We start from the raw sequence: 14,820 nt of genomic DNA on the forward strand, positions 1-14,820 counted from the left end.
GTCTCACTAGAATTGCCCTTTCAGTGCACTCTGTGTCTGAAGTAGCTCACTCGTTTTCATTCACTTGTTCAAGTGGACTTCATTAGTGGAGTAAAGTAGGGAACAGTGAATGAGGGTAAAGGATGCGATTTCAGATACAACTATCGATTCATTATGTGAAGAGGGCGTATTCATTGAATAAGTCCAATCAATGAAATGCTTCTTCACAGTTCGCACTCAAAGGCTACTGGTTTGTGCTATAGTCAGTCTTTGAAGGCAGTAAAGTTGAGTGTATCAACATGAAGAAACCTGAATGAACAAACAATATGAGTTAGGTGTATACCTTGTTGTAACCAATCACGTCAACGTGTGATTGTCAACGAGTGGATCTCTGAACTGGTGTGAGTGAGAGGAGATGGGGCTAATTTGCATATTCATAGAACCGCATATACTAAATAAGGCAAGGGTGTAGAGTTGCATTCAAGCTATTTTAAGGCATGAATATTTTTTTCAAGGAAAAAGCATTTAAATATGTCATTTTGGCGATTAAAGGTGAGTTTTAAGGGATACAATTATTGACTACGGGGACTTTAAAAGATTTGTTTCAAAAACAGCACTAAATGACATCATATCTGCTTCCCTACACAAATGTATGAAAAATCAATCAATATCTGTGTAGTAGAATGATAAGTCATTAAATATGAGCAAAATTTAACAACACTTTTTCTGTGACAACCTCCCTATGACCTTTTTCCAGACAATGCTCATTTTAAGAGTAATGGCTTTTATTCAGATCCACAGTCCTGTTGGGCCAACACAGTCATTTAATTTGAAAGAAAATACATGATTGTGATAACAGACAACAAGCATCTAGAAAAAAGAGAATAATACTAGGCTGGTAAATTATTGGCTAAAACCCGGCACTTTGTAAAGAGCGGCAGTGAGACTGCTCTCTAAAGCTCACGCCATACTTCCATTACCCCTCATCTATTGCCCTGTAGGCCAGCTGCCATGCCAGCTTGGATCCAGTTAATGCTCTAAAACTGGAAAATAATTTCAAGGTCTCCGGGAATAGCCAGCGCTTTTCTGCCTTTTTATATTTATTTATTTTATCCAGAGTCACCTGTCGAGTGGCTGTGATTATGTATGCATGACTGGGCCTGGCCCATGCAAATCCTCCAGGCTCTTTCGCAGAGGGCTCGCTGACCTGCTTCCTGCTTTCATCCCTCCTCTAAATACTGACGCAAACGGCCAGGAACTAAATCAACAGCACATGAAAGGCGCTGAGCGTGGAGGAGAGAGGCCACATGGCTAAACAATCCCCTCCCCAGTCCGTTGTAAACAGCTTGGAATCTTCACGCAGAGCTGAGCACATTCACCAATGCCTCAACAGCACTGTCTGTTATGCAAATTAGCTGGATTTAATTTCTATTCCACTGTTCTCAATAAAATTATTAATATTACCCAGCCCGGTCTGTGTGTTTACTTGGCCCATGTTTGGAGGCTCTGAATGCTAATATATTTGGTTATATATTTAAAATATTGGTAAACAGTAGCACACTTAAAAAAAAAAACTACAGTGAGGATCATACAGCTGTCTGAGGAAATATCTTTTAAAAGCAGAAGGGAAGGATGGGAATGAAATATCAATAGTGATGATAAATACTTCAAACAACGATTTCAAAATATATATATTTATCAAAATATCGTTGGGTTGCCTCAACTATTAGTCGGCTAATTGTCTTAAAGTGTCATTTTTTTCTCATTATTTATTTGACCCATAAAGCGACAAATAATATTTAATAAACAATTTACAATTAATTATTTTATTAAAATTTTAAAATAAAATAATGCAAATAAATTTTACTTTGAGCCTCATGGGTCCAAAAATGACATCACCTGATCAGCCAAATGCTATTTTCTTTACTTTACCTCGGTAATCCTACCATAATCGGACAATTTCATTAACATAATAAAGAAATCATGACAATGTCATTGGTTTCTGAACTATTTTTAACTTGACACCATACAAATGCAAGATGCTCAGAAAACATTTTACGACGCACTGGCCAATGGCAATCGTTGACGTGTATGGCTGTTTCAGTGTTTTTTTTTTAAAGACACAATGCCTCTAACAGGGTTTTATCATGCAAACAACTGAAGCACATCATGCTCATGCATTAAATATCATAATTTTTTTATCCCCCCAAAAAAGAAGACCTCATTCATTTCTGTTCAGTGACTCATGGGTTAGCCGACTCCATGTTAAATATGAAATAGCTCATCTGACATATTTCCATGTCTGTGCCCTAACAATTACAATGCAGAAAAGATCTGAGAGGAAAACTTGATATACGTGTGTATGTGTGTGTGTATTCCTGTATGCATCCGTGTTTCTCTGAGGTGTTCCCTGTTGCATACTGCATACTAATTTAAGTCTTCCATTCATATTCATTGTACAGAAAACTGCTATTCCAGACAAAATCTGAATAATGCCTCCATATTCAAGTTCTCTTGTCACTGTTCTGTTGGTTTAACATCAAACCCATGAATTGTCATTTACATATTTTCTGTTTTATAACCTTTTGAGTTCAGAGCATGCCAATAACATACCATTGCGGCAACCGGAAAGCAGCATTTGAGGCCCAGGGAATGAGCGCCACTTGTTCAGCAGTACAAGAGGGAAATTGTCTCCCTCTGCAGCACACACAATATTGCAGGTGCTTAAATTATTCATCATGTACGAACGCGGGGGTCTCACTCAGAGACCAAACTCCAGCCTCTTAATCTGTACTTTATATTCCATTTTATATTTTACAGCTTTGTTTACTCCGAAAGGGAGATAAAGAGCTTTTCTTTCCTAAGACGTCTAGCTATGTTCTTACTTTTGACAACAAAGAAAACAGTTCTGTGTAATTTTCATATATCACTATGTAACATTTTCCGTCAATTGCCTTCACCTTGCTGGCAAACAGGGTTAAAAATTGCACACATTTGTTTTTTAGTAATTGTGATACAAACGAATGTCAAATCCCAGTGCTTGCACAACTACTCATTTTTAATAATTAACTAGTCATCTAGAAAAGTAATTGACTAGATGACTAGTTGATTGTTTGCTTTATGCAAATGATTCACCATATGCCATCTAGCTTTCTTTGCTGTTTCTGGCAAGCTTTGCTGATGGAGAGGGTTTGAGTGGAGATGAAGAATGTCAGTGCAAAAAGCTCATATTTTCATTGTTTGCATTGAAAATGAAAAGTCATACATAGCAAAAAAGTAATGTTCCTCTTGTATTATAGTTTCTGTCAACATTTAGGCAACGTTTGACTTGGTTCAAGGCAGTTCACACACATTTTGTCTTGTATTTGAACACACCCCAAAAGAAGCCCTGTCATGTTTTATGACAGCCAAAAATGTTGGTTTCATTTAAATTCAACTTTATGTTAAATTGCCAAATTTACTGGTGCACAAACTCATAACCATTTACCCATTTTCTATTGAACCTTAGATATCATTATGTGACTTGCAGAGGACAGAGACTAAACAACCAAGCAAGCACTTGTAAGTCTGAATAGCTATTCATATTTACATTTAGGGCATTTACTCTCTTATCCAGAGTGAATTACAAAAGTGCTTTAGTGCTAAATATAACAACACTGTGCAACTTGGAACCCTACCTGTTTAGTTGAATGAGTTCATAAATACCCCATTGCGGCCTTTCCTTGGTATATCTATTTGTTGTCAATGATCAGGTTCAAGAGCTCATATTATTTGCAAGACCTTTTGAAATTGAAGTGGCTCCTTTTGCAAACAGGTATTGGTTCCTGTAACGGAATAACTTTTATTTTAATCCGTTCCTCTTCTATTTCTATTCCCTCAGCCACCTAGAGCAAAATGAGAACACGACCCCTACTGACATTACAAACCAACGTCACAATATAGTCATCGTGGCACACAATGGAGAATGTTAACTTTATTAATGGCATGCACACTTATCCACTTACTCCAGTCTTTTTCAGCGTATTTATTAGTGACGTATTTACCCAGAATTGCCCAGTTTGGGTGTGCCCTTCTGTTTCTACTGGGGTCTTGAGGCTCAAGTGGTCTTGACCTGCCCTGGGACCCTCGCCCTGGGCCCACGGTGACAGGACTGCTCCAGGGACCGCCACCAGTCCCTCCCTCTGCAAAGAGACTAGTACTCAGTACCTTCCAAAGTTATTTTAAAAGACGCCAACTAAGATTAGGAAGTCCATTTTGCGGGCTGTGTTAATTGGTTCTGTTTAACAAAGTAAGAATAAACTAGTCGTTTTTACAGATCTTCAGATGCTACTGTGATACAGATTATCTTGTTAATGAAATCATTTTTGCTATCATACTAATGAAAGTAATTTTGCATTCAAAGTCACTCAATCACATTGCAGAGCAATTAACAGACCATCTGAAACAGACAATGCTCAGCTAAACACAAAGACGAAGATCTGTACATTGGGGAGGCGAGGACAAAAACAAGATTAAAACCATGTAATACAAAGCTGGAAAGAGCACAAAAAGATCTGACAACCAGGAACACTCAACAAACAGAACAAGGGAGCTAGTCAGACCCAAAAACTGTGTATAAAAATGAGAAGATGCATTCAAAAGCAAATAAAAGGAGATGGCAAGGTTAAAACAGAGGGAATCAGCATAAAGCAGAGGTGAGACAAAAGAGAATTATGGGAGTATAGTTCTAAACAAAACAACAGCAAGAACAAGAAGTTGAAACCCAGCATCTGAATGTGTACTTCTCTCCTTAAGAATATAGTATGTCAGCTCAAAAGTAGTATGTCAAATGAGTATTATGTCCAAATATGCAGTGTTCATGAAATAGTAAGAGAAAAAGATGGACACTCTACTATTCCATGAGGCCATGGGAGAGGAGTAAGAGTAGTCATATTCATAAATAGCGCAGAACAGCAATGTGGCTGACGTTGTACAGTAGGTCACAATGGTCGATACCAACATGGTGGATGTAGTACACTGGGAAAATAATGCATTTATTCCTAAGGTAGTATGTAACTTCATTGATTTTTTTTCAAGCCAAAAATAGTAAAATCACTGAATCCACCTAAATACATTAGGTTACACTAACAAAAATGAATTTAAAGGTATTCAAAATTAATTTAAACATTCAAAAGTTTAGGATCGGTATATTTTTATAGTCTCTTATGCTCACCAAGGCTGCATTTATTTGATCAAAAATAGAGTAAAAACAGTACAATTGTGAAATATGATTACAATTTAAAATAACTATTTTCTGAAATAGTTAATTTAATTAATGTATTCCTGTGAAGGCAAAACTGAATTTTCAGCAGCCATTATTCTAGCCTTCAGTGTCACACAATCATCCAAAAAGGATTTCAACATGCTGTATTTGGTGCTCAAGAAACATTTCTTATAATTCTTATAATTTATGAAGTTATATATATATGAAGTTTTGATGCTTCATATTTTTGTGGAAACCTTGGTGCATTTTTTATTTTATTTTTTGAATTCTTTGATGGATAGACAGTTCAAAAAGAATTTGAAATAGAAACCCTTTGTGTAACATTGTAAATGTCTTTACTGTCACTTTGGATCAATTTAATGCATCCTTGAAGAATAAAAGCATTACTTTCTTTTTGAAAAATCTTACTGATCCCAAACTTTTGAAAGGTAGTGTAGAAAAAGCACCTTAAGGTAACAACTGAAAGTTTTTACAGATTGTATTATTAATACTACATAAAGCGCACTTTATTAGCAGTCAAGTATTGCAGTATAAATACTGACAGGGAACAAATTTGGATGCAGTGCGAGATATTGTACAGCACAATACAGACAGTAAAAGAAAGTCCAAGAAACTCTTGGACACAAATTCAAGGTACTTTGAGATGTGATAAAGACCAATTGCAAGTTGGTTACATGAGAAATGCAAAAACGATTATATATAACAAATAAAAAAAAAAAACATGACAGATATTTTAAAAAAGTATCAAATTTATTTTCTAAGAATAACTATTTAACAGAGAGAATATATTTACTCAGCAGTCTATGAAATATTGTGACTTGGATAGATGGATCAATGGCCTTTGTACTTGACTTTATATTTCTAGCATAAAAAGGAGTGAAATGAAAACACAGAGGATTTGAGTGAGAGGGGTTGATAATTTGTAAGACTGGAACACAGCCAGGAACAGCTGGATACCAGGGCAGCTGTTTTTTTTCGTTAATTATTTCATTTATTTATTTATTTTATTTCTTTTTTTTGTAGGTCCTGAATATTTGTGGAGAGCAGCTGTTATTAGATGAACAGAGAGAATAAGGGATGCTCTGAGAGGAAGTGCGATGCGTCTAGACTGGTCAAATTGTAGGTCATGAAGCAAAGGCATGATTAGAAGAGTAGGAAGCATGCTGAGATGAAAATCATGTATTAATGTGTCTTTTCCCTGGCTTTCAACGTTCATTAATTTGCAACCTTTATCTTCCTTTCTATCTCTTGTTCTTTCAAGCCCTGCCAGCCTCTCTTTTCCCCTCCCACCAAGCTTTCGCCAAATCCTTGGTGAACCAGAGGTCTTGGTGACACAAAGCCAACATTTCTCAACTGTCTGGACAAAACCACCAACAATGGGGTGCAAAAGTCGGAGACCATTAGTGAATTGCTTATTTTTTCTAATTTAATGTAGTTTTATTTAGTAGAAACTGCATTTATCAGAAAAGCAATTTGAGTTAAAGTGTAAACCTGAGGCCGGTTGCATAAACTGAAGTTATTTTTTTTTCTTTACCGAACTGATACCGAAAAGTAAGACTGATTACCCCTAACTAACTGTTGGTTGGTCATACTAGTTCTTTATGGAAGCATATGGGTAGCAATATTCAATTTGAAATGTAATATGCAAAATGACAATGCAATTTGTAAAATGACAATGCATTTCTGTATTTAAATTTACATTTTCCATTACATTTGTGCAACGTTGGTGCAAAATGAAAAATCAATTATATAATTGATCACCTGCAGACACATAATAATCTTCAGAAACACTATAGTTTCTCTGTTCACGCTCCACTTCATCTGCTAGTGAATTAAACCGCCATGTTTCCTTCCAACACCTCAAAATACGTAACATATATAGCCTATGTTTGTTTACCTGTTGCCGAACCCTGCCTTGATGCAGAGATTGACAGAGCGGGACGGACCGGGGACGTGATCGGCTCGGAATGCATTTTCAATTTGCACACTGAATTTTGCTACATTCATTGCGGGACATTTAATGAAAATGCAATCACAAGTGTCTTAACTGTGAGTGTAAATGCAATTAAGAAAAATAACATTTAAATGATCATTTTGCTGTAGTTTTTGCTTGAACATGTTAAACATATCTAATAATTTCTGTAATACATTTTAATTTTAATTTAGCAACTTATAAAGCGTTAAAATATGTATTCAATTTACATATTAAAACTAGTGTATGAAAGGGCAAATGTAAATTATATAATTGAATTATCCTTTTCATTTTGCACCACGCTGCACACATGTTATGGAAAATTAAAATTTAAATACAGAAATGCATTGTCATTTTACATATTGCATTGTCATTTTGCATATTACATTTCAAATTGAATATTGCTACCTATATGCTTCCATAGTTCTTAAGACATGTCTGGCCATCTGTACAAAGGATCACATGATCAAGGTCACATTTACTTATTTGATTATTGACCCAGAAACAGTTAAAACAGTTATTTTATATTTATTCATATACATACATATATATATATATATATATATATCTTTTTTTTTTTCTTTTTTTTTTTGAAAACCAATAAAACATTGTTTAAAAGTTTTTAAATCCCTGATTTTCAGTGTGGTCTAAAACTTATGGACCCATATCTTCCACAATACTGATGCAGAGTTATGACTGGCTTTCGTGAAATTTACTTTACTAGGTTATATAATATATATATATATATATATATATTATTTTTTTTTTACCCAAAATCTTATAAATATTTTTTTCCAAAGCAGCTTTACAGAACAGAGTTTTAAAATAGTGATTAGTGAGCAAGTTAAAGGCGACAGAAGAAGAAAAAAACTAGAAACACAAATATTATTTATTTTTTATTATTCATTATTCAAATATTATACATATCTATGCTACAAGAAAGAAGAGATGAACATTTAGGGGAAAAAATATTATATATTTATCTAATAAACAATAAAATTTAATTTATATCACAGAATATCTAAAAATTATTTAAGAAAAAATCAGTTTCGGCGTAGTCATATATAGAAGCTGCTTATAAATCCTTGTAGAGTGATTAACAGGATTAGTTTCTCGAAATCCTGTCATGCTATTGCCTAAAAGTCCATTTATTACTGTCTCCTGGGTGCATCCCTCCCAACTGTTTAAAAACAGAGTAATTATGTGGTTGCCCCATCTACCTGCTTCCTGACTGCACTTGTTGCCTTGGTAATTGTGTAAATTTTGCATGCATCTGTGGTGACTGGCCGAGGCTGGAGCTGGCACAGACATCGCCCCTACTGATTCCAGCTGTCAGCAGTGTCTATTAACAATGATGAATCACTCCCCCACTTCTCAATCCAATCATAGAGACCACAGCAGGCCTTAGATCTGGTCACCTCTGACTAAATGATTTTTGGACAGCGTGGGGCGGCACGCCAGAGCACCCGGTCGACGTTTTGTGTTAGATTACGCTATTAGCCAGCAGGCTTCTGAGCTTTACATCCTCCAGCCTACCCTTGTAACTGTGGTACTCAAACAACAAAGCAAGACACACAACCAAAACATGTAGGCCTAGAGCTCACCGTTTTATGTAGCTCTTTGTATTTATACTGTCATGCACTGACAAGACACAGCAACTTCACATGTTGTCAGAACATTTTTGCCAGTTTCAGTGTTGGTGCAATTACTGCATTTTGCCTTAGAAGAGCAATATAGACATTTATGCCAATTCACCCATAGACTGCATATTATTATTAACTAAAACAAACTAAAACTATTAAAGATAGTTTTCATTAACTGAAATAAAACTGAAAGTTAAAATATTGAAAATAGTAATGTTGCTTTGGCAACTAACTGAAATAAAATATGTTTAACTTAATATGTCGTACTAAAATGACTAAAACTGAATAAAAAATAAATGAAAGTTAAATATAGAAATATTTAATAAAAAATAATGAAAATTACAAAAGCACATAACAAAATGATTAAAACAAACTTAAATTAAATTGAAATTAAAACAGAAAATAGAAATATAAAATCTAATCCAAAAAAAAATTATTCTGATTATTCTAGTTCAAATAATACTAAAATAACACACACACATATACTGGGTTTTCATGTTTTATGGGGACTTTCCATAGACATAATTATTTATTGTATCCCCTAACGCTGTTCTTAAACAGTCCCTCAGAGCATCAGAGGAGTGCAAAACAACAGCATGAATAAATAAAATGAGGAAAGCGAACAGTGGAAACCATAACACTAAAAAGTGCAAACCTGCAAAAACTTGGTGCTACCACAGCCATTTGCTAAAACAGACACACAGTATCGGATATTGGTTTTGCAAGACTTTTGAAAGTCTAAAATAAACATTGCAAGCATTTAATTGCAACTGAAAAAAGACTACATGAAAAGTTGTTCCACCACCATTCTGCATCATGAAGTAGATATGCTATCATCTCTTTGGTCTCACTTTTCATTGGTGTGGTCCTGCAAGTTAGAAGTCAAGGTCAATGGGTATCAATCACTTTCCTTAGCTTCCGCTTTTCTCTCACCATCTCCCCCTAGGCCATGAGAATGTTTGACCTCCAGAAAGCAGAAAGACAGATGGTGGACTGGATGTGATTGGGTTATGTGATGAGCTCTATGCCACATAAAATCTAGTTGACATCATGCTGTATAGCCAGTCTGTTAACATTTCCCTCAAGAGCTCTCAGTCCTCCATCAAAGCCCTAAATGTACTCTGCACATCTCTACACTTCATCATTGGCATTTAGCCAATAACAAGCTCAGTGTTGACAGGGGTGAGCTGATCTCTTAAAGGGAACACTGTTACCCATGTATGATTTTTACCCAGACCGTACACTGGACATCATCTTATGCCTGTACATACATACAGTATATGCATGTCAGACTGGAACTACTGCATTTCACTTGAGTTTTAAAATGTTCTGTACTGTACTGCAATTGTATACCTGAGCATTAACGACAGACAGATATTCCTCTGATCCATCTAAAAGGAAGGAATGGGAGGAATAAGAGAGAAACAAAGAAATCGATGGTTTCTTGTACTCACAGCTTCAGGTTTCTATTTTAACATGGCCTGCTATTGATTAGCTTTCATATCTGAAGTCTCCCTGAGCAGCAGCTCGCTCAGGAGGATAGAAGAGATTTTAGCAGAACAAAACCCACAAAATAGAGAGAGGGGAGCTGGGAAACAATATAAACTGATGCTTCCTTGGCCTGCTTGATCTGCACTAACAGTTCCTGCTTACGCACAGTTAGCGTACAGTTGCCAACATGAAAGGCTTTTGTATTGGGTGATGGACTTTCCCAGAACAGCACCGCAGCACACAAAGCTTTTATAATGGGGAATAGAGGCTGACTTGGAAGGGTGAATCATTTAAGGAGCGCTTGCAGAGTGCTATGCTCCCACTCCCTCTGAAATGAAAGGAGTTCCGGTGCTTTGTGTCAAGAGAGGCATCAAATACCTGTGCAGTGGAGAGCAATGCTGGGAAGGCAGTGTGTGGAAACAGCAGAGCTTTAAGTGGCATGTGAATGTCAACACTAAATACTTGCTATTTAAAAACCCAGAGAACATTATGCAACATTACTAGTATGGTACTATAATCTTACACAAATTATATCCATGTTCTGCTGTCATGTTGAGTTTACGGTGATCAGCGTACTCCGTGAAACAATGTGTTGTTGCTGCAACTCTAGCAAGGTGTCGACAGCTTCACAGCATCATGTGTCAGTATAGGGATTTTCAGAAGTGTTACACGGCTAGCCTGGAAGGTCATACAATTCACACTGCACAAAGTTGACACCAAAAGGAAAGGGAATTCTATAACCTTCTGGAGACTCCAAAAATACATAAAAATTACAAAGTAAAACAAGACCTTGATTAGCCGAGAAACATACCAAACATCGAACATAACATCATGTAGAGATGATGACAAACTCATACAAACTTAATTTTGTGTGTTGCATTCTGAAATGTGTTTGCCATTCAGAACTGAATTGAAAATATTTTCAATTCCTGAATTTGAACTGAGAATTGAGCCGCAAACAGGATGCATAATTACTCAATGATAATGACCATCACACCGCGGATGGACGCGCTCTCTCTTGTTTCATTCAAATGCAGCTGGTGCCATCTTGCTCCTCAGTTATTGACTGTTTTTACTGTAAAGTGAAACCAGAGGATGTCAGTATTAAAGTCAGCATGAAACGGAAGTTAAGACAGTCTTTTCTTCCCTATTGTGACGTATATCTGAGTAAAACAGCTTCTTGAACAAAAAAAACGATCAGAGTAGAAAAGGTTTAAACCACCCCTTATAATCTGAATGAAATTTTAATTGAATTTGGCAAATTCATTCCGATTGACGTGGTTACATGTAGCACAGTCGGAATAAGAAAGTCACTAGTCCGATTACAATCGGATTATTAGGGTCCATGTAAATGCAGCTAGAGAGAGAAGAGATGTCGCTGCAAGAGGGATGGGGAAGATATTTTAATTAAAGATTACATATGAATTTAAAATAATAATAATAATAATGATGATGTGCATGGATAAATTATTTATAATAAATAAATACAACAATATTCCATAAAAATAATAATGGTCAACTTTAAATGCCTCTGTACATTATCCATTTGAATTTGTTCGTTCGTCTAGGCTCAAAGCTGCTTGCTAAGAACTGTTTTTCTTCGAAGCTTTGTGTTTAATGAGCTAATAAAATATTTCAACTCAAATCAATATTTCATGTCTAATTGTTTACTTACATGGCAAGTAACTGTGTAATAAGCTTATTACATGGCTACATTAACTGGCTTGATGTACATTATCCCTTACATAAACTAAAGCATAGTTAGTCAAAACAAAAAGTTTAGAGTCAGACAGACAGAAGAATAGACAGATATAGTAAGACAGACAGACAGAAGAATAGATAGATAGATAGATAGATAGATAGATAGATAGATAGATAGATAGATAGATAGATAGATAGACAGATAGATAGATATATAGATATACAGATTTCACTCTGAGAACTATGTCTCCACAATGACAGACAAACAGTTGTTATAACAAAAAGAGCACTCCAGAGAGGCCAAGAAACAACACATTTATACGGCAACTCATCCTTATACATAGCCGAGCCGTGCTTTCCGAAATTGTTTGATGTCCTGTTCTTTTTCTCATGGCTACCCCATCATTTAGGCAATTTCATCCCAGACAACTCAAGCAGCATAGCTGGCTATTACATTTTGTGTTACATCTTCCCCCTACATCCAACAAACCTAGTCCCATTTGTTTTACAGGGCCACTGAACGCTAAATGGCAATTGCCTGATATTGCCAAGGACTTTATCAACAAACTCCAAATTTTACACCATGCATCTCTCCATGACAATAACAGCTTTTGTTTTCCAACCGTGTGCATTTTTATTTTCCCGACAAGGTTAAATTACTGCTGCCGAGGCCAGGTTCAGATATTCTGCAACAGAACACTGTAGAAACAGATACAGTACGAAAATGTTGCAGCATAGGAGAGTAGGGTGCTCTGAGTGTTCAGGCGCTTCGTTTCTCTCTGTTCTCCTCCTGCATAAAGCCTAATGATGTGGAGGTAATGCAAAGTCAACTCAGATCAGAGGACGAGAGAGTGCCAAATAAGTGTGAATAAACTAGCTGTGAAAAGTGGTGGTTTCCTCGCTCCTTTAAGCATACTGCTTCCTACTAACTAATTCTCTGTTTACATCCAGTTCCGTCAGTGAGAAAATTCTACCCAATTAGGTGTCATTTTTGTAAGTTTTTGTTTCATCACACCTACAACCAGCTACTTCTTTTGAAAAGACCAGCATACAGTAAGATGCATTTTGGATGGAAGTGTTCTGGCGTTCCCACCAGGTTTCTTAAAGGGATAGTCCGTCCAAAAATAAAAAATCTGAGGTAACCAAACAGTTTTGGTTTCAATTGACTTCCACTGTATTTTTAGTTTAAACATTGGAAATGAATGGGAATTAATGGGTGTTGGTTACCAACACTCTTCAAATCATCCTCTTCAATGTTCCACAAAAATAAAAAGAAAGTCACAAGGTTTGGAAAGATGTGAGGGTGAGCAAATTATAACATTTTTAGGTGGACTATCCCTTTTAAATAGCCTAACTGGCTAAACCTGGGAAAAGAAAAAAACTGGAACACCTCAGGAAACATTCAGGCCAGGCGAAATGGATCTCTCAAACAGTTTACATTTCCCTGTCCTCACCTATTTGTTGACATTTCAGGCCATTCTGAAAGCAAGACTTCTGCACTCAATCTATCTGCAACAGCTCTGCTATAGAAAATGTAGAAACGTTGACCCCTGCATTACCCTGTCTTTGGATTTGTTTTATTGGCACTGTGACGGAGGCATACGAGGGCACTTCAGGCAAATAAGGGCCAATAGTCCCAAGAGAGAGGAAGCCCTGCAGCATTCAATAAGTCATTTAATCGAGTGGAGAGCAGACATCAATACAGGTAAAACGCAGCAGGATACTCAGCAGGAAAACGGACATGGGAGAGGTAGTTTTCATGAGAACTCAGTATGTTTCACATAGAGAACACACAACCATGCTCCACACCCCAATAGAGCACAGCTGTGTTTTATAAAGGCAGACCGTTTCATGAACAAAGTTTTTGTGACCCCTGGCTGTTTCAGCTTTTATTTTAAAATATGCTCGCAGTGTTATTTTCTCGATATTTTCACACGTTAAAATGTGGGATTTCAAAAACATGAAAATTCAAAAAGTTCTGAGGGGACTGTCCTGCAAAGTTTAGCTCCAACCCCATTTAATCACACCTGAACCAGCTGATCTATATCTTACTAGGCATACTAAAAACTTCCAGGCAGGTGTGTTGAGGCAAGTTGGACCTAAACTTTGCAGAACAATAGCTCTCCAGGACCCAGTTTGGACACCTAAATTAATTATGCAACACTCAGCAGATCTAACAAATCTAAATTCTCACATCCTAAACTATAAATGTAAAGTATTAATCCTCTACGTTCGGTTACTGACCAGACAAATTAAAGATGTAGTTAATGGTTCAATAAGGGGCAGAAATTATTAATGAATCATAAGCATAACTCTATTGTGGATACATTTTCTTTATTGTTACCATATCTCAACCACATTACAAACAAACATATGTAAATAATTTAACTAAATTTAAAATTAAAACTAAATTAGCCCAGACCAATGAAACATGCTACTTAAATTAAAACTAAAAAGTTATTTTGAATCTTTTGGCTGTTGAAAAGAAAGTGCTAATCAAACTGACCTACTACTTCCAGACACCCAGAATGTAGTCTGGCTTGTCTCAGTGTATATATCATAAATCCCCATGTAGGTGGGGAAATGATTCCCCGCTTGGCCTGTTTCTTAGCCATGGAACTCAGCCGTCAATCAATGTAAAAAGCTTTCCAATGGGGAATAAGGAGCACCCTCAGATTTAGAGCAATCTGCCGTGACTCTCTCTGTTCTCACAACCACAGAGTGAGAGAGTCTGAGGGAAGTAGCAATCTACATGTTATTTTAATTACTGA

General features: G+C 36.3%; 1 protein-coding gene across 2 annotated transcripts in view; it reads right to left on the minus strand.

The window, feature by feature from the left end:
• Positions 1-14,820, minus strand: part of gfra1a (gdnf family receptor alpha 1a) — an 80,490-nt gene that overhangs the window by 62,929 nt on the left and 2,741 nt on the right. Inside the window, exon 4 of one of the 2 annotated variants that reach the window (XM_084390797.1) lies at positions 4,023-4,160. The exons of the other annotated variant lie outside the window; for it this stretch is intronic. Coding sequence (XP_084246923.1) covers positions 4,023-4,160 — 138 coding nt within the window. The remainder of the gene's footprint in view (positions 1-4,022; positions 4,161-14,820) is intronic. 2 annotated transcript variants of the gene reach the window in all.

Source organism: Rutilus rutilus (assembly GCF_951802725.1).
Source record: "Rutilus rutilus genome assembly, chromosome: 20".
NCBI lineage: Eukaryota > Metazoa > Chordata > Actinopteri > Cypriniformes > Leuciscidae > Rutilus > Rutilus rutilus.